Below are 20,559 nucleotides of genomic sequence, written 5' to 3'. Positions count from 1 at the left end.
AAAGTTGGCAGTTCAAACCCACTCAGTGGCTCTGCAGGAGAAAGGCCTGGCCATCTTCTCCTGTAAAGATTACAGCCTAGAAAAAACCCTAGGGGCAGTTCTCTGTCAGATCAGATCACTGTGAGCCGAAATTGACTTGATGGCACCTAACAACAAGAATATATATACATAAAATTTCCCCTTTATTTCAATGGTTTATTTATCTTTAATGGTACCAACACCTCACCTAATTACACATACTTACATAGCTTTATAATAAATATTGATATCTGGTTTAAAGAAACCCTACATTTTGGTTTTCTTATATAAAAATTGTTCTGGTATTATTGATCCTATGAACTTCAAGGAGCTCTGGTGGCACAGTGGTTAAGAGTTTGGCTGCTAACCAAAAGGTCGGCAGTTCAAATCCACCAGCCTTTCCTTCGAAATCCCATAAGGCAGTTCTACTCTGTCCTATAGGGTTGCTATGAGTCAGAAGTCAACTTGACAGCAACAGGTATGAACTTCAAAATCTATTTTAGGATCAACTTTATTAGAATTTTGAATGAAACCACACTGCATTTATATACTCATTTATGGATGATTACCTTCTTTAAAACTCTGAGTCTCACTATTCATTACTAAAATACCCTTTTCCACTTACTTAGGTCTGCCTTTATATCACAATATAAATTCATCATTTTCTCTAAAAAAGTTTTTAATAGTTTTGTTAGATTTATTCTTAGATAAAAGTATATTATAGTTTTTGTTTCAATTGTAAAAGGAACACTTTTTTGAAATTACAGTTTCTGATTGTTAGTTAGGAGCCCTGGTAGCACAATGGTTAAGGTAGGTGGTTTGCACCCATCAGCATCAACATGGGAGAAAAGACCTGGCAATCCACCCCTGTAAAGAATACACCCTAGGAAGCCCTATGGAGCAGTTCTACTCTGTCCTATAGGGTCGTTATGAGTAGAAATCAACTCAACAGAACACAACAACAATTATTAATTCCTGGGATATAGGATACTCTATACATTTCTGAAATTCAACTATTGTTAGTTCAATTCCTGTGTGTTGAGATTATAATCAGCTATCTTGCTGAATTCTTTTATTTATTCTAGTCATTCTAATAATTTATCTGTAGATAGCCATGGATATAAAATCATACTGCCTGTGAAAAATCAAAGCATTTGGTTTCTCCTTCTTGAATCCTTGGCTCTTTTGTTTTCTTTTCTCCTCTTATTGCATTGGTAGTACCTCCAGTACAATACTAATAAACACAAGAGGGGACTCTAAATGAGCCACTAAAACTGAGGAGACTAAAAGCTAATACTGAAATGCGAGTACAGAATCTGGAGTTAGCCAAGTAGAAAAACTAGGCACCCATAAACCCCACCGCCATGAAGTTAGTTCCGACTAACAGTGACCCTATAGGACAGAGTAGAACTGCCCCTTAGGGTTTCCCAGGAGTGCCTGGAGGATTCAAACTGCCAAGCTTTTGGTTAGCAGCTGAACTCTTAACCACTACGCCACCAGGGTTTCCAAAGTAGGCACAGTAGGTTAACATCAGTCCCACACAATGGCTCGGCATTGCTATCCACAGTAACATTTATTTGTGATAGTGCAGAATGCCTAGTAAGGAGGCTGGTTAGGTACGAAGAGCCCTTAAAAAAAAACAAACAAACAAGCCTGTTGCCGTGGAGTTGATCCCAACTCATAGCAACCCTACAGGACAGAGTAGAACTGCATCAAAGAGCTTCCAAAGAGCAGCTGTTGGATTCAAACTGCTGACCTTTTAGTTAGCAGCCGAGCTTTTAACCAGAGTGCTACCAGGGCTCCAAAGAGCCGTTAGCACACAGCAATTGGGCTTCTCTAAATATGGTGATACTCTACTTTTCCCAATTAATGGGGCTATCTACGAGATTAAGTTGTTCTTAGTGTAAGAAAAATTAGGTTTTTGAAAATTATTAAAAAAATCATACTCAGGTCCCTAACTGTGAAAAAGGGGTGAAGCTGGTCACAAATGGTACATCCATTATGACCTCATTTTTATAAAAATTAAAAAAAAGTATAGATAATTTTTTTAGCTCTCGTATAAGGGCACAAGTACATTCTTAAAAATATTTCTAGAAATTTTAGGCATTTGGACATTTTCTATAGCCACTTAAAAAAAAAAATTTTTTTTTTTTTTTTTAATTAGCATCCAACAAATAACTTCATCTCCCGAAAGGAAAGGAAATGCTTGATTTTGCTCCTGATTAACCCATATTTTACAACAATCACACGACAGGTACCTGTATGGCATTAAAGCATTTTAGAAACCAAAATTCTTACATTCTTGCTTGATTTGTCCTAGATTTCCTTTTAAGAAGATATGATCACAAGGCCATTTTTTTCTTCCAAAACATTTTAAAATTTAATATTTGCTCTGCTTATATACAAAGGACCAACACTTTAAAAATTGTCTTTCACTATGTGAAAATGCATTTAGTAAAAAGAAATATTCCTTCATATGGAAACTCTTATTGATTATAAGTCTAAGTTTACAAAACTGGAACCTGCTTTACTTAATTACTGCTTCTTACTAATACGTACAAGTAGGTTTTAATGAAGTATAAGCTAATCCTTTTAATCAGCCAAAAAAAAAAAAAATCTTTTATTATATAAAAAATAGTGCAAGTTACAGTCTTAATCTGTTGATTTTAAACCAATTTTCAAAAAATTGAAATTCCAGTATAAATTAGAAGGGCTCTGCACAGGCTCTTCAAATTCAGTGGAATAAAATTTGACTCAGATATCCCTGTTAATGAAGAATAAAGAAAAGCTAGCTAGAGTCAGCTAACAACTTTGGAATTCCCCTGGACTGTTAGATGGGCTTGGGGCATAGGACTAGTATTTGAGTGGCAGGATTCAGTAACGTAAATAGGAAAATTTTCTTTTGATTTTTCTCCATCTTGGTCGGCCCTTATTTTGTTCACACAGAAACAAAATGGACATCACAGTCAGTGGAAAAAAAAGATGAGAATTTAAAAGTAAAAAGTGACACTCAGAACAATATCCTATGTTCATTAAAAAACATACATAATACTGAAGGCTAAAATAATTTCCTTTTTTCAAAGGATTTCAATGTTTTGATATATTATTCAATTGTCACAATACCCTTGTACTAAAACCATATGATATTTTATCTTATTTTTATCAAGGCCACAATGCGATGGAAGAAGTTTTCTACTTGAAATATTAGTATACTTGCTTCTACAACTTTTTTTTCTTCTGTAGGTTTTTTTTTTTTTTTTTTTTAACTTTATTATGCTTAGAATAAAACAGAAATCATAAGATTAACCTGGAACTGTGATTATTTGCCACTTGGCTTCTGACCATTCCCATCAGGCATCTTGGGAGACCTATGCAGCGCCAAATGAAACTCAGCCCCACACAATGGCTTGCAGAGGGTGATGAGAATGGCACATTGTCTGCCTGGTAGGAACAGAGGTCACAGCAGGGAGAGCATCTGCTAAGATAATGTGAATGAAGGAAACAACTATAATTGCCTCATTAAGAGATCTCTGGCCAAATAATCACAAGAAAAAAGACCTTGGAAACCCACCCTAAAATTACGTCTATAATAAGAAAAATTTGGGGTAGAATAAGAAATGAAGAAGAATTAAGGAGATTTGGGTATTCTACTGGTTCTACTAATTTCTTGTCACTACACGGATGAATGAAAACTTGGATGTAACAGCTCAGTTATTCAACTCTAGCCCTGGCCAGTCATTAGTAGGAAGCAGGAGATGCAAATTCACAGCTGTCCAGGATACAAACAAATGAAAAATAAAGGGTTGACAGAAACTACGAATGAATATCTACTGCTCTATATTTTGGGATTACAATGAACAGTATACAATTAAAAGGCACAAGCAAAGTTTTTTTAGCAGGTAAAGAGGTAATATCTAAAAAGCAAGGTCTCAGAAAGGCAAAGGAGAAGAAAGGATAAGCTGTTTCTGCCTAGTCAATTTAACTTCTTTTTACAGCGTCCGCCTTTTTATAATAGATTTTTCTTAAATATCAGTAGTAAGTAACTACAACTAAATCCTAATAGCGTCAAATAATCAGACAATATAGTATATATAGTCTATTCAACATTGTTGATAAATTAAAATATTCCATAATAAAAGCTGAGGTAAATCCCCAATTTAAATTTAAATTAAGTATCTAAACAGGACATAAAACTAGAATGTATTGATCCTGTGTGACAAACTATTTTTGCCATTTCCTGGTATTTTGAGCTTAAGGTTTAGGAACTTAATTTATATTATACAGTTAGAATGATTATTATACAAATAGTATCTTGAAGCGAATTATGGTTATTAAAATTTTGAGTTCAACAAACATAGTAAAATTAGCTTGCTACACCCCTAAGCCAGGTTTAAAATAAGCAAACTATTTGATGACTTTGATGTTTTGCATCCAAGATGTGCTGGCTAATTTTTCTATTCCATTTACCATTCCGGTCTTTAAACTGCCTTAATCTCCTGCCCTCAGATGTTGACCTTGGAAGAATAGGGGCCATAGGTCAGAATAGACAGACCTCAAAGGATCTGGACTATCAATTCATGCCTGAAAGATTTCGCTCCCACAAAAGGAACTTACTAAACAGCAAATTCCTAAATCTAATCACACAAGTATCAGGGTGAAACAGTTATTTATTGGAATTTGTCGATTTACATTTTTCAAACATTTCTAGCATCTAAAGCGTGTTTTCATTTTTCTTTTGGGAGCAGATTCTGGAATATAATAACCATTAAAAATCATTCAAAGAACTTTTAAGGTAAAACAGATGTTTCTCAATGAATGGGCAACATAAAGCTAAGTATAGGTTTATTATTTTCAGGAATGCTATGGAAACCTCAAAAATATAGCACTCTATTTCCTAACTACCAAGTAGAACTTGAAACTGTATCACTGAGATATGAGTAGGAGATTATACTGTTGTAAAGGAAGCTGGGGATAGGGTGGGGTTACTATTAGTTTAGAGCTCACTCTAAAGGTAAATAAGGGCAATAAATAAATACTTTTCATTTTAATAAATAAATAATAATATACAGCTTTTAAATGGGGAAAGCCTCATTAGATTAAAAAAAAAACACAGCTTCCAAAACTTTCTTGCAAATTTAAAGAACTTGAAACTACAAGATCATGGCCCTGTAAAAATAACTTAATTATCACTACCGTCACTTTCATTAAAAAAAAAGGGGCTAGTTAGTACTTCTGAGACAAGAATAAAGTAGGTATCATATAATTTTTGGTCTTTTTGATCATAAATGCTAAAAATAGTCTAACGTGTCATTTTAATACTAGACAACGAATGTTCAATTTCATAGTAATTTTTAAGTCAGTAATAACATCTTAGCCTTTTCTTCTAGACAAAATATATTACTACTTCAACTTACATAGAAAATAAAAAAGCTTACTATGCACTAATGAAAACTAATTATTGCATAAAATGGGATGATAACAGTAGAATGCTCGTATTATTTTCTAAGTTTTTAAAAACCTCAAGTCAACACTACTGAAAGAGAACTTGCATTATTACGAACAGCACTCCTTGGAGTGGGTAGTTAGGTCACAAGATGTGGAAGTTTAAAGGGAACAAAGAAGACAGTCACTATTCAAAAAAAAAAAAAAAAGAAGAAGAAGAATAAAAAAGGAGGTAAAAAGAGAAACCCTAAACAATAAAAAAAAAAGCTATACGTATGTACCAATACATTTATCATGCAATTATGCATTTGAAATGTTTAAACACATTACACATTTTTATTCATTAATTACTAAGGGCTAACATCACTTAACCTACATATAAAGATTTCAAGGCAAGTTGTTTCAACCCAAATGCATTTTTACTAATCTATTTGTTAATATAAGCTAAAAATTTATTACAGAAAATATCTGATTCTATATTATAGGCTCACATGATTATTTCATATAAATACTAAAAATCAAGTGACAAAACAATTGTTCTAATACCTTCCCCCACAATTTTCATTCTATGTTAGTGGTTACTTATTTTTCCACATAGTAAATTGTGTTATTTCTAGAGAATAAAAAGGTGCCAAGGAAGGGCTACTCTTTGAGAAGAAACGTAAAGATTCTTTCATCTTCATTTTATTATAAAGTAAGTTCTATAAAGCCATTAAAATCTCTTTACTTTTGGAAAAAATACAAGAAAAAGTAAACAATAAAAATAAGCCTGAAATTACTTCATTTGTATTTTAAGAAAATGTTTCAAGTGTGTAAGATTTAAAATAAAACAGCACAACATTTATTGCTATTGAGTAACAGGACACTAGGCTCAGCAGAATTTTAAGAAAGATTGAAAAAAAAATTCCATTTATTTTTGTAATTAGTTTACTCAAAATTGAGGCAGAATCTTTAAAATTATTTTGTATTTCTTGTCACAAAGCCATAGCTTTCCACAAAATATGGTTCTACTTTACTTATACATATTAGAATTTAACAAACAAGTTCCCTTGAATGATGAAACCAAATTTTGGATTTATTAAACATATTAATTCCATGTGACAAAAACTTCAAGGCTTTTATTTTTTTTATCCTGAAATGACAGGAACTAGATTAAAATGTGTAATCTAAAAACATTTCAAGAGAAGGGATAGTCTTTCTATAAAATGGTATTTGAACAATAGGCAAACAATAAATCTTGACCTAAAGTTCATACCTTATGAAAACTAATTCAAAACAGGTCATAGATTTAAATGTAATACATAAAACTATAAAACCTTTAGGAGAAAATCTTTGTGACCTGGGGTTAGGCAAAGAATTCTTAAACATGACATCAAATATGCAATCATTAAAAGAAAAGATCGATAATTTATCTTTGTAACAACTTTTGCCCTGTGAGAAGCATTTCAGAGATTGAAAAGATAAGCCACAGGCTGGGAGAAAATATGTGCAAATCATATATCTAACAAAGGACTTGTATCCACAATATATATAAAGAACTCTCAAAGTTCAACAATAAGAAAACAACCCAGAAAATATGTGCAAAAGACATGAACAGACAATTCACCAAAGAGGATATAAAGATGACACAAAGACATATAAAAAGACACTCAACATAACTAGCCATCAGGGAATGGAAATTGAAAACCACAATGAGATGCCACCATACAACTATTGGGTAAAATAAAAAATACTGATAATACTAAATGCTGGCAAAGATGAAGACTAGCTGGAATGCTAACATATTGCTGATAGAAGTGCAAAATAGTACAATCACTCCGGAAAATGATCTGGCAGTTTCTTACAAAGTTAAACATTAATCTATAAGCATATTACCAGCAATCTCATTCCTAGGTATCTGCCTAGACAAATGAAACCTTATATTCATACAAAAACCTGTACATGAATGTGTATAGCAGTCAACAACTGTAAAAAACCAAATGTCCTTCAACAAATGAATCAATAAACAGTATTACATTCATACAAGGAAATACTATTCAGCAATAAAAAGGAATGAACTCTTGATACACCCAACTTGGATGAACCTCAAAGGCATTACGTTGAGTGAAAAACTGTCTTTACAAAAGGTTCTGCACTGTATGATTACATTTATATGACATTCACAAAAAGATAAAACAGGTCAGAGGTTGTTAGATGTTAGAGATGGGGGAACAAGTGACATAAAGAATAGTGTCTTAGTTATCTAGTGCTGCTACAACAGAAATACCACAAGTGGGTGACTTTAACAAACAGAAATTTATTCCCTCACATTTTAGGAGGCTAGAAGTCTGAATTCAGGGTGCGAACTCCAGGGGAAGGCTTTCTCTGTCAGCTCTGGGACCCCAGGTCCAAAGGACTCGCTCCACTCCCAGTTCTGCTTTCCTGCTGTTTGGGGTCCCTCTCTTCTCTGCTCGCTTCTCTTTTTATATCTCAAAAGAAACTGACACAAGATACAACCTAATCGTATAGATTGAGTTCTGCCTCATTAACATAACTGCCTCTAATCCTGCCTCATTAACATCGTAGGGCATTTACAACATACAGGATAAATACATCAGATTACAAAAGGGAGGACAACCACGTAATACTGGGAATCATGGCCTAGTCAAGAAGGCACACATTTTGGGGGGGATTTTTTGAAGTGATAGACTGTTCTGTATCTGATTATACTGGTGATTATATAAACCTATATACGTTAAAATTCAAAGAATTGAACACCAAAAAATGAGTCAATTTTACTATATAATTTTAAAAAAAAAAGCTCCAAAATATACACAAATATACTAAAGCTAACTGAGATTCTAGCTTTCTATTACTTTAACAACCCAAATCAATTATTGAATATCATTATTTTAAACATTTTCTAGAACATAACATGAGCAGGAAAGTATTTTATACCAGTAAGGAAGTAATTAAAGAGTAATGGGGACTTGTCAAAAGGATACAGAAACCAGCGTGAAGGGGCTCCTACTGGTCAAATCTGGGGCATTAAAATAAATATTCATAACAGCCAAATGGAAACAACTGAAGTGCCCTTCAACAGATGAATGGAGAGTGTTATATCCATATAGTAGAATACTACTCTGAAATAAAAAGGAATGAGCTATAGATACAAACAACAACTTTGATGAATTAAAATACATAAAGATGGTTACAGATTATAACTCATTAAAAAAAAAAAAAACAGGAACCTGTGGTTTATGCTGCCTGAAAATAAATAATCTAAAGTCTGATGCTGAACAGAATGTTTACATAGTCTCTAAGTATCACATCATAAAATATTTACTAATTTCAAAAAGAAAAACAGTAACTTTAAAAGTGGAGGGACCTGAAAGACACCACCTTGATCAAGTGGTCAAAGAGAACATCATCAGTAATGAGAAAAATCAAAATTATAAGTCACCTGATAGGAAACCCCGGTGGCATAGTGGTTAAGTGCCACGGCTGCTAACCAAGAGGCTGGCAGTTCAAATCCGCCAGGCGCTCCTTGGAAACTCTATGGGGCAGTTCTACTCTGTCCTATAGGGTCGCTATGAGTCGGAATCTACTCGACGGCAATGGGTTTGGTTTTTTTTTTTTTCTGATAGGATACAATGAGAAGAACACAGCATCACTTCCGTGATAGTCTTGCCAGATAAATAATCTCTTTAATCAGAAGAAACTATTAGACAAACTCTAACATGATCTTGATTTATCCTGGTATGTGGAAGTTAGATCAAAAGGATTTTGTTAGATTCAAGTTAACTATTTTTGGCATAGCACTTCCAATTTATAGCCAATATAGGAGTTAGAAAAACAAGTTTAAGACAACAAAATAAATCCAGATCATGGTACCCTCTATAAGACAACTGGCCTGGTCTCCTCAACAAGTTAGTGTCATGGAATTCTTTCATAAAAGGGTGTTTGTGTGTGTGTGGCTATTCTAGATTACAAGAGACTTAAGAGACAAAACAGCTAACTTGAAAGGCATGCTCCTTAAGTGGGTTTTGGTTTGAAAAAAAAATAGCCACAAATGTAAGCTTTGGACAACTGGAGATTTTAATATGGACTGGGTATTAGATGCTATTAGAGAAGTACTGCTTATTTGAATAGCCGTGATAAGGGGTAAAATGCTATGGCATCTGTAGTATACTTTTAAATGATTCTGCAAAAATGGTTATAATTATTGAAATATATGAGGTGGGTATATGGATATTCACCATGCCATTTTTCTACTTTTAGGTACTATGAAATTTTCGTAATCCAAGGAAGGAAATAATAAGAATAATCACAGAAAGTATTAGGAAAAATACAGTATAACAGAAATCAGTGCAGGAGATGACTCTTTGAAACACAACAAAATCAAGGAAAAATGTAGAAAAACAGGCACTGGGAAATAACTAGAGAATCCAGAATATCTCATAAGATTTTCGTGATTAATAATTATGCTAATAAATATGAAAACCTGGATCAAAGCACAATTTTATTCTCAGTACTAAATGTGTCTTAAGAAGCAGAAAAAACCTAAGTCATTAATAACCATGGAAAAGATCAAGAAAGTTATCAAAGATCTTTGAAGTCTTTTAAATATTTAAGGAGTAAATCATTGCCACGGTAACTGTTCCAGCCATCAGCTGACAAAGACCCATTTCTTGCTACCACACTGTGGCATCTTTTTTTTCTCATTGTTTCAGTTCTATATAGGAGTCTCTATGCTTATTTGAATATTTTATTGCCATTTGACTCAACCATTTTTTAAAAAAACAAATGACACATGGAAAACTGAAAATTCTAAGCCCAGGGACAAAAATCACCAGCATTCTGAACTTAATAGAAAGTTGGAAATCATTAGATACCAAATATGCCAAAGCCTTAGTCACAATAAAACACTCAATAAACTATGCAGTTGGAGCACGTATTCACCCTCCTTCCACTGCCACCTTCTGTTTTGCCAGTTCATTCCTTTTACTACCCCAATTACAACAATTATTTGACCCCGTAGAACCTACAGCCCATGAGACTACTACCTTTTCAATTATCTTCACTTCTTCCCCTGTTTATGTTCTATGATCCACCATTGCAATCATTCCCTTGCATACATCTTCGGTGCCTTTGCTTCTCTGCCTTTGTCATTCTCAACAAGGAAAATCTCAACTCTAGTTAAACTCACGTTTCTGCTTATTTCACAGCTGCAGCCATGAAGTCAACAACGGCTGGAGAAAACAAAACAAAACACAATCATACTGACTGACTTTGCTTTAAATTCAAGCCCACTAACCTTAAAAGGGTCTTTAGTATAGCCCAGTATACCACCTCTTTTCAACAATGCAGTCACTCTTCTATTTTCTTATATAAAATCTTCTCCTTTCTTTTTAAATTTCTAAAACTTTTCTACCATCACTTTCAGTTGATGACTGTTATGGGTTGAACTGTGTCCTCCCAAAAAATATGTTGAAGACCTAACCCCCAGTACCTGTGAAAGCGATCTCATTTGAAAACAGGGTTTTTGCAGATGTAATTAGTTAACATGAGGTCATACTGGAATAGGGTGGACCTGAATCCAATATAACTGTGCCCTCATAAGAAGAGAAGAGACACAGAAACACAGACATAGAGGGAAGATTATGATGTAAAGATGTAGACAAATTGGAATAATCGAAAAATCCTGCCAAGGAGACCTGGGGCTACCAAAAGAAGGAAGGGACAAGGAAAGGTCTTCCCTTAGAGCCTTCAGAGAGAACATGACACTCTAAATTCAGCCTTCTATCCTCCCAAACTGTGAGAGAATACATTTCTGTTGTTTTAAGGAACTCAGTTTATGGTAAGTTGTTACAGCAGCCCCAGGAAACTAATACAATGACCTTGATTCAAATTTCATTAAGAAAACAGTATAAAACGAGAAATCTTACCTTCTATCTACCTACCTGCCTACCCATATCTGTTGTACCCATATGCTGTGCTTCACCTCTAGTTTTGAAGAATGAACCATCTGTGCTCCTATGGCCAGCTCTTCCACTTGCGCTTTAAATTCCAATGCTCCCACCCACTCAAGGAAAACATTCCAGCAATTGTCCTCCTCTCTCCTGCATCTTCAGTTTTTCCTTTTATACTGGACCATTCCCATGAGCACACTAACATGCTACAATTTCTCCCTCTTGGCTACTGCGATGGATAAGGTTGTGTGTCAACTTGGCTAGGCCATGATTCTCAGGGGCTGGCAGTTATGTAATGATGTGGTCATTTCCATCTTGTGATCTGATGTAATCATCCTCCATGATGTGATCAGCCAATCAGTTGTAAGGGGAGTTACCTTGGGGGTGTGGCCTGCATCCAATACATATGGACATTCTCAAAAAGCCTGTGTACTCGCTCTGGATCCTGAATCTGGGTCATCATCATCTGACCACAGGTTCTTGGGACTCGAGCTAGAAGCCTGTTGTCCGATCTGTTGATTCTGGGATTTGTTGGCTTCTGCAGTCCTGTGAGCCAGCAGGACCTGCTGATCTTGGGCTAATCGGCCTCTGCAACCATAGAGATCAGGAGAAGCCTCCTGACACCTGACCCACGGATTTTGGATTTGCCAACCTCTACAGCCACATGAGCCATTTCCTTGAGATAAATCTCTCTCTATATATTTATATATATGCTTCACTGGTTTTGCTTCTTTAGAGAACTCAGCCTAAGGCAGCTACTAATTTGTGTTTCTGCTTCCATTTACAGAAAAACTCAAAAAATTGTCTATACTTGCTGTCTCCACTTCATCTCTCTCATTCTCTGTTGAACACAATCTACTTATGCTTTCACCCCCACCAGTCCACTGAAACTGTTCTTGTCAACTTCACCGAAGACTCCTGTGTTGCTGAACAGTCATGTCTTGGTGTTCATCTCAGTTGATTATTTACCATCAGTACCATTTAACACACCTGATATGCTCTCCCTCTTGAAATACTTTCTTTCCTTGGCTTCTGAGATAAACTACTGTCTTGACTGTCTGATTTTCCTCCTTCTTACTTAGTATTGTTTGCTGTTCCTCCTATTCTTCTTGATTCCTCCCTAAATGTTGGAATACCCCAAGTCTCGGTCCTCAGTCCTCTTCCCTTTCCTATGTGTATTCACTCATTCTAATGGTGAGTTCATTCTGTCTTAAGGCTAATAAATATCATCTTTTTGCTGAATAGTGCCAAGTTTATATCCTCAGCCCAAGAACTCCATACTCATGCATCTATCCACCTAATTTATATCTCCACTTGGATGTCTATTTGTATTTCCAACTAAATATATCCAAAGCCATAGTTGTGATTCTTGTGTTCTACAGTCTTCCCCTATCTCAATAAATGGCCCCTCTCTCTTTCCAGTTGCTCTACCCATATAAAACATGGAGCCATCCTGGACTTCTTTCTCTTTTTCTCTCACAACCTACATCTGATTCATCTCTACCTGCAAACCCTATCAGGATCATTGCTCACCACTTCCACTGCTAACACCCCACTCTGAATCACCACCATCTCTTTCCTTCATTAATTGCAAATGCCTCCTTTGTGGTCTCTCAGTTTCCAACCTTGTGCCTCCACATTGTGCTCTCACCACAGCTGCCAGGATAATATTTTTAGAAGGTAAATCACATCATGCTACTTTTCAACTTAAGATCTTCCAATTACTTCTCATTTTCCCCAGAATAAAAGTTAAAGTCCTTACAATGGCTGACCAGGGCCTCCATGGTAGAATGTCCCGCTATCTTACTTCACTACTCTTGTCCTCAACTACTCTCCCTCCATCAGTGATTCCAACCCAGTACACATGTAAAAAATGTTAGAACTATATTGTTAAAGAGTTTGTCTAAAAGGAGTGGAAAAATAAAGGATTTGGTTATTTTTAGTTTACTTTGCTTTACTTATATTATGTATTTTTTCTTTCTCTGAGAGAAGAAAACCACTATAACACTTAAGAGCTTCATTAAAACTTTCACACAGTTTCATGAGCTTTCTTTAGTACTAAACAAGCTCTTAAAAATGAGGATGAAAAATAAACTAACACTGCTTTCAAAGCAGTGAGAAAACGTGGCCTAGGCAATATTATGTTATAAAGAGAAGACATCGTTAAATGTAAAAAAGTCATAAGAATGATATAATTCAATATAGATGGATATATTTTTAACTTTATTGTATGGAAGGCCAGATAGCAATGAAAGTCAGATAGTGTTAAAGACCGAGTCACAGGCTTGTCTACGTAAAAATTCAAATGTTCAGTAGTATATTTAAAAAAACCACTACAATTAAAGCTAAAATACATTTCACAGCTGAAAGTATTTCCTACCCATTTGAGATAAAAGGTTAACATCTTAAATATACACAGAAAATCTACAAATCAATAATAAAAAGTGAACACCTCAATAAAAAAAAAAATTGGGGCAAATGACAGGAAACGTAATTCATAGAAGAAACCATTGAAATGAAAATTAACATATAAAAAATACATTCAACTTCATTAGTGGTCAAAGAATGCAAACAAAAACAATGATATACCTCTCTAAACCTATGTAATTGGAAAAGACTAAAATGATGACACCATTCCATGAGCATTCTCATTTTTGGAAGGGACGTATACTGGCTCTAATCACTTCTGAAGAGCAGTCTGCCAATAGTTATTAAAATTTTTAAAGTGTATATTTTGTTATTAAAAATTTTCACTATTAAGTATTTAACCTAAGGATGTAATCAGGCAGCTTTTCAAAAATGTATATATAAGGATTCCACTGCGGTGGTGGTGATACATTCAAAATATTGGAAACAGCTTGCTGTTGTTAGTTGCCATCAGCTGTGACCCTTTGAAGGCAATTGCCAAACCTGTCTTCTGAGGCACCTCTGGGTGGGTTTGAACTGCCACCCTTTTGGTTAGAAGTGTAGCACTTACAGGGATTCCTAATGGAAACAACCTAAATATCATTGACACAGCATCATTTAAATTACATTTTGGTACACTCATACAGTGGGAATGTGTGCAGGTGCTAACAATCAACATGAAAATACTCCATGGTAAGTGGAGGGGGAAAAAAAAAAGTTTTAAAAGAGCATACATATATTCCTACCACTAGTTAGGAATTCAAGTGAATTTTTTTTCCCCCATGCTTCCTAATTTCTTATATTGTTTTAATTTCCTACACAATGAATTATCCTTTAAAAGCAGACAAAACAGTAAGTATACTTTCACTTGAAAAAATGAGTGGGGTGTTGGCAATTTTTGTATGGACAGAGGGGCACTTCTGTCTGTTGGTAGCTTCTTCAACTCCTCATTGTGGCCTGAGAACAGCCTGGTGTGGACAGTGACCAGGGCACATCAGTACTCAGTGGTGAATGTTCAGTTTAGTAGGCTCAGTTCAAACTGAGGCCAGACTATATTCCTGATATATTTTTACTCAACTACATGCCGGTGGCATACCATTTAATTAACTAATTTTGGCTAGTCTATATAAAGTCCAACAAAGTAATAAAAATAAACTTTCGGAAATCCTTCCCAAATACAACAAACTCATAAATTAACAAAGTAAAATGGTTACCTATCTCCCTTTGGTTTTCTTTTTTGTAGTGTCTTCCCTTTTGGTCTTCTTTCGCTTCCTAAACAAGGGCTCCCACCAGGTCCTGTTACCCGTATTGATTCAAGGCCTTTGGAAGATTTTTTAAATGTGAATTCCACTGGTTCTCCTTCTTTCAGGCTTCTAAATCCTTCCATGAACAATTTGCTCTGTAAAGGGATTTTTAAAAAGGGCGGGGAAAGGAGGAAGAGAGATCATGATTACCATTGCTTTATAAATTATTTCTATAATTTTAAGATTAGCACAGCAAGATACTCTTTGTTATTAATTACGTAAGTATAAAGTATTTTTCAAAAAGTTCCATGAAACTTATATCATTTTAAAGTCCCCTCTTGCAATGCTGACAATGGGAGGATAAACTAGTACTATTTTTTAAGAAAATTTTGCAATACTTACAATTTAAATCTGCATATTCTTTGACCCAGCAATTCCACTTAAAATCTCTCCAACAGACATACTAACACAAAGGTTCAAAGAAAGACCTATATCAAAATTCACTGCAGCACCATCTAGTAAAAAAAAAAAAAATTACAACTACCCTAATGTCCATCAACGTGCAACTGATTAAATAAATTATAGTAGAGCCATATAATGTAACATTATTGAGCCCTTAATAAAAGACTTTTTTTAGATCTTCTTGTATTGATTTGGGAAAATAAACGTAACACTATTGAGTTAAAAAAAAAAAATAAGGCTAAAGAATATGCCTACCATGATGCCATCTATGTAAAAATGTTTTTAAAAGATACATGCTTATTTATATAGAGATGGGGTCTGGAACAACAGAAATAAAACCGTAAATAGTCCAAATGCTTCCTGGGAAAGTGGGGAAACTTTCTGGTGTACACAGAAAGTTACTGCAGGTTGAGCTTTTTATAATTGGAAAAGGAGTAGATTTTTATAATTTGAAAGATACTAGTTGATTTTCGGTGGAAAATTTTTTCTTATTCCAAATTTGTAACCTTGGTTTCAAATGTTAATTGGTTCTTTCAATTCTACGCTTTTAATCAAAGTCAATGTGCCGATGCAAAGTACACTAAAAATAATTAAATCTTTAATTTTGATTACATCCGCAAACTGCCCTGCATATATCTTATAGAATTAATTTGGAATATTATGTAGTTTTTCAAAACTTCTAAATTTGGGTGCAAAAGGAAAGAAACACTCAATATGGTGGAAGACTTTGGGAGTTCCATTCTTCAAGTAAAAGTAATTTTGAACGGCCTATTTAATCTCTTTTCTGTTTGTTTATGAATTCAAGGGATTTGAGTTTCCCAACATGTGTTCTAAGAAACAGTGGTTCCAAAAGAGGCTCCATGAAAAAAGGGTTTTGTGGTCCAATAAGTTAACTATTGTATGCTGTGTCTCTTCAGACGAGTTGTAATGTTTATTATTAGCACATTAAAGTCTCTGAGATGCCCTACACAGTCCCCTCCCCTGACTGCCAAAAAAAACATAGGGAAAGAAATCTTGTTTAACTGTGCTTAACCCTGTAATTTCCTGACCGAATTGATCCCAGAGTCCCCTTCTTTTTAAGTGCAGATGACTGATATACCTGGGAAAATACTGGACCAGGAAATCTTCTTTGTCCCAAGTCTGTGAGTCTAAAGGTAGCTAAGTGATTACATATAACAAAAGAATTACATGGACCAAATCAAAACAACACTTCAAAACTCAACACAAAAGGAGGCATTCCTTGTGAAACCAGCAAGTAAGATGACACATGACATCATTTTTCTACTGCAGGTCATCCTGACATTGGAAAATCCTTTTCCAATTTAGAAATACATTTTCTGCTGTTTGATGCAATGTAGGGAAAACAAACAACTGCCTACACCCTTTAAAATAACAAATTATTTTTAAAGCTATTTTAACATTTCTAAAGCATCTTCTCATTTTTCTCCTCTCTTCTATCTCCTAAGCTTTCTCCCCACTAATTATAAATAGTTCTTTTCCTTTCGCTTCCTTTCTGAAACATACAGATTATTTCTCTTTTAAATTCCAGTGAAGTGGAATACAGGTCAACTACTGAAATAATTAGAAAAAAGGGCAGCAGTTTTAACTAAAGTATGTTTTGTTTCCACAATAAAAATCCTGTCACTACTTATCTCCTCATGGTTCCTATTGTACAGGTGTGCTTCTGCCAACGTGATTACATTTTCCATTATCATGATTTTTTTAAAGGTATCATTTGTAAGAAAATTGCTTTTTGAAATCTTAAATAAAATTCTGGCACTTATAGACCAATAAGTTCTGGCTATTCTTCATGATATTCTGATAGAATACTTCATAAAATTTTATCCATATATTGCCCCCTTCCCAAATTAGTAAATAATAGGCAATTTAGATTATTAATGACAATACTTTACAAAAATATAATAGTGAGCATAAGAAACAACAATGGCTTGGCAAGAAAAAGATGAGTTCGTGAAGAATATTCTATCTTTGCCATTACACCGAAATAGCTGCAATATAAGCGATAAAGATTTATTTAAAGGCAGGTAATTAGCTCATTGCATTTGTCCTCAAAAATCAACTTCTCCAACAACTTGCCAATTTTTATTAAAAGTGCCTCCATTTTTTCAGTCACACCAACTCCAGTCCTTAGATCTAACCAAGCCATTTACTGAATCTTGTGCATTATTACTTCATAATCTCTCTTTCATCTGCCCTATCCATTTTACTGGATTGTCACTGCCCTTACTTCTGGTCCTTATTATCTCCTGCTGGATTAACTGCAAATGGTTTCTTCATTAATATTCCAGCATCTAGTCTCTTCTCTACTTCACACAGCATCCCCCACACCTGCATATCCTCTCTGAACAAATCTTAGCCTGTTACTCTCCAGTCTCAAAAGTCCACAACACCTCTCTTCGGTATTAGGTAAGAACCTTCATAATCTTACCTCTCTTTACAATTTCGACTTCCTTTCCTATTATTCTAAAACACAAACCCTCTATTCGTAAAACTGGCTTTCTTGTACTTCCTTGATCACACTTCATGTTTTCTTATCTCTGTACTCTGTATGCATTCTACTAGTCAGAGCTGTCTATCAAAATCTTACTCAAGCTTCAAGGCACAGTTCAAATGATGCTTGTATACAATCATCCTAAATTGCCCCAAGTTGGAAATTCTTTCCTCTTCTACTTAACGAATTCTTCGATATAGTTTTTATAGTACACTGCTGTGTAATGCAGATATTTGTGTATGCTTTATGCCTTATTTGCTCTCTTGGATTTGCCTTTTGAAGGCCAGGGATTGTAATGTATACTTCTTAGTATCTTCTGAAGTTCCTAACATAACCCATAACCCATTGCCATCGCCTTGCATATATAGTTATCACTCAATAAATATTTTTTTTAAATTATAGATTTAGCATCAGAAAGATCCTTAAAGCTTATTTAGTCCAATGACTATTTGAGAAAAAGACAGGCTCAACTCTAAACGGTTCAGTGAACTGTTCATGCAAAGCGAAAGCTTCTGGCTCCTGTTTCTACTACGTTAAATAAATTTTCTCATTTTTAGTGTCAAGGAGGGACTGCATACGGCACATTTGGAATAAAATACTGAGAGTATTATAATGGTTCATGCTAATAACATTATCTGACTCCATTCCAAAGTTAAATATGGATCTGTTTTTCTTGATTTTCCTTCTTCTACCCATATTCCTGAAGAAACATCATTTCCCATTGATATGCTTCACAATCTAAGATGTTCTGCCTATCTGAACCGAGAACATAGGATTTTTGTTTTAATTTATCCATAAAACCTGTATAAGGCAAGTCATTTGGTGTTTGAGATTTTCATCTGGGCCTCCTGTGTGAACAACACAGAGGTTTATTCTCTCTAGAGAAAAGTCACAATTGCTGAATGAATAAATGAGGAAAACAATGGCCAAACAAATCAAGAAGTGGAATTTATAAGTTGTTGACATGCCTACTAAGATATCATGCCCTTACCACAGAACAGGCCAATTCTGAATGTGCACATATTATGTTAGCTCCACTGACACCTCTGATTTGCATTAGTCTTCTTCCAATAAAGTTCCCTTTTCTCATGCTTCCCTTTATTCCAATTTTTTTAAATCATGTGGCACAGGTTTGGTTCAGAATTGTAAAAATACTTACATACGCTTTTCTCCTCCCAATCCTTTGAAATGACTTTCAAATGTAGAGGAATATGGGGTCAAGTGAGAGCAGTCCAAATACCTATACTTTGTCAAGTATTTCTATCCACGGCTTTTGCTACTGATGGGATTACTTATCTCTCTTTGCACACGCTTCTTCTCCTCAACTAGATTGAGAAGGCACTGAAGTCTACAGTCATAGATCAAATTCTCCTTAGAAATAGGAGTATACTTTGTTCTCTAGGAAGCATAAGCTGGCTTCCAGTTCATGATGGCAGGCTAAACAGACATGTGCCTCATGTTATTCCTTAAAAGCCATCAAAATGATAAATAAAACAATAAAAAGAAATAAATCCATAATAAGGAAGGGAATGAAAGGTACCATTAACAGACAACAGAATTCAACAAATTTCTGGAGGTTAGGAAGAGTGCTGACTAACTAAGTGGAAGGAGCCATATACTAGACACTCACATTAAGTGGAAGGAGCCATATACTAGACACTCACAGAAGGGGCTGCAGCAGAGGTAGGAACCAACATGACCTATCAGACATAACACATACAATGAAGGACCAGAGTCAGCAGTGGGCTTGAACTCAGGGAGATTAATGGAAGGTTTGTATATGGACTAGATGTTCCTCCACTGTCCCACCCCTACTCCTATCTGAAAACCTGTTGTCATAGAGTCAATTCCAACTCATAGGGACCCTACAGGACAGGGCAGAATTGTCCCATAGGTTTTCCAAGGAGCAGACGGTAGTTTCAAACTACTGACCTTTTGGTTAGCAGCCAAGATCTTAACTGCTGCGCCACCAGGGTTGCTACTCTTATCTATACACGTGGAAACAAACAAACATTACCCTAAGGCAAAAAATGTGAGGCCATTCTCCAAAGAGACTGAAGGAAATATCTGGGCAATTGGTAAAACATTGGATCCTGAGCAGAAGACCCTATTCATTCTGACAATTAGAAGGCCATCGGTGTAAAAGCTGGCTCCCTGCCTACTCAACCTTAAATCATTCCTACTCTTCATTGTTACATCCCATTCATAAATCTGAAAGGTCAACCAAGAATTACAAAATATGCAGCATAATTAAGAAAGGCCAAGATAAATGAGGGAACAAAAGAAATTTTATGCACTGTCTAATTAGTATCTTCAGAGAGATTCAAGACAATATAATATCAATAAAACAAGAACAAAAAGTACTTTTAGGAAATTAAAAACGATTGCTGAGATTCAGTGGGTTGGAAGTAACAGGTCAGAAAATCTGTCAGGATAGAGTAAACAGACAAAATTAAAAAAAAAAAAAGGAAAAAATATAAGAAATATAGAAAATGAACATGGAAGGAAAAATATCCAAATAAGT

The 20,559-nt window shown here is 34.9% G+C and overlaps 1 protein-coding gene across 2 annotated transcripts in view; it reads right to left on the bottom strand.

Annotated features, from left to right (window-relative positions):
* Window positions 1-20,559, bottom strand: part of LIN28B (lin-28 homolog B) — a 134,203-nt gene that overhangs the window by 29,937 nt on the left and 83,707 nt on the right. For both annotated transcript variants that reach the window (XM_064289269.1, XM_003404320.3), the window contains exon 3: window positions 15,032-15,216. In XM_064289269.1, the coding sequence (XP_064145339.1) occupies window positions 15,032-15,216 (185 nt within the window). The remainder of the gene's footprint in view (window positions 1-15,031; window positions 15,217-20,559) is intronic.

This window comes from Loxodonta africana, chromosome 1, assembly GCF_030014295.1.
Source record: "Loxodonta africana isolate mLoxAfr1 chromosome 1, mLoxAfr1.hap2, whole genome shotgun sequence".
NCBI lineage: Eukaryota > Metazoa > Chordata > Mammalia > Proboscidea > Elephantidae > Loxodonta > Loxodonta africana.
This window is presented reverse-complemented; position numbering and strand designations above follow the sequence as displayed.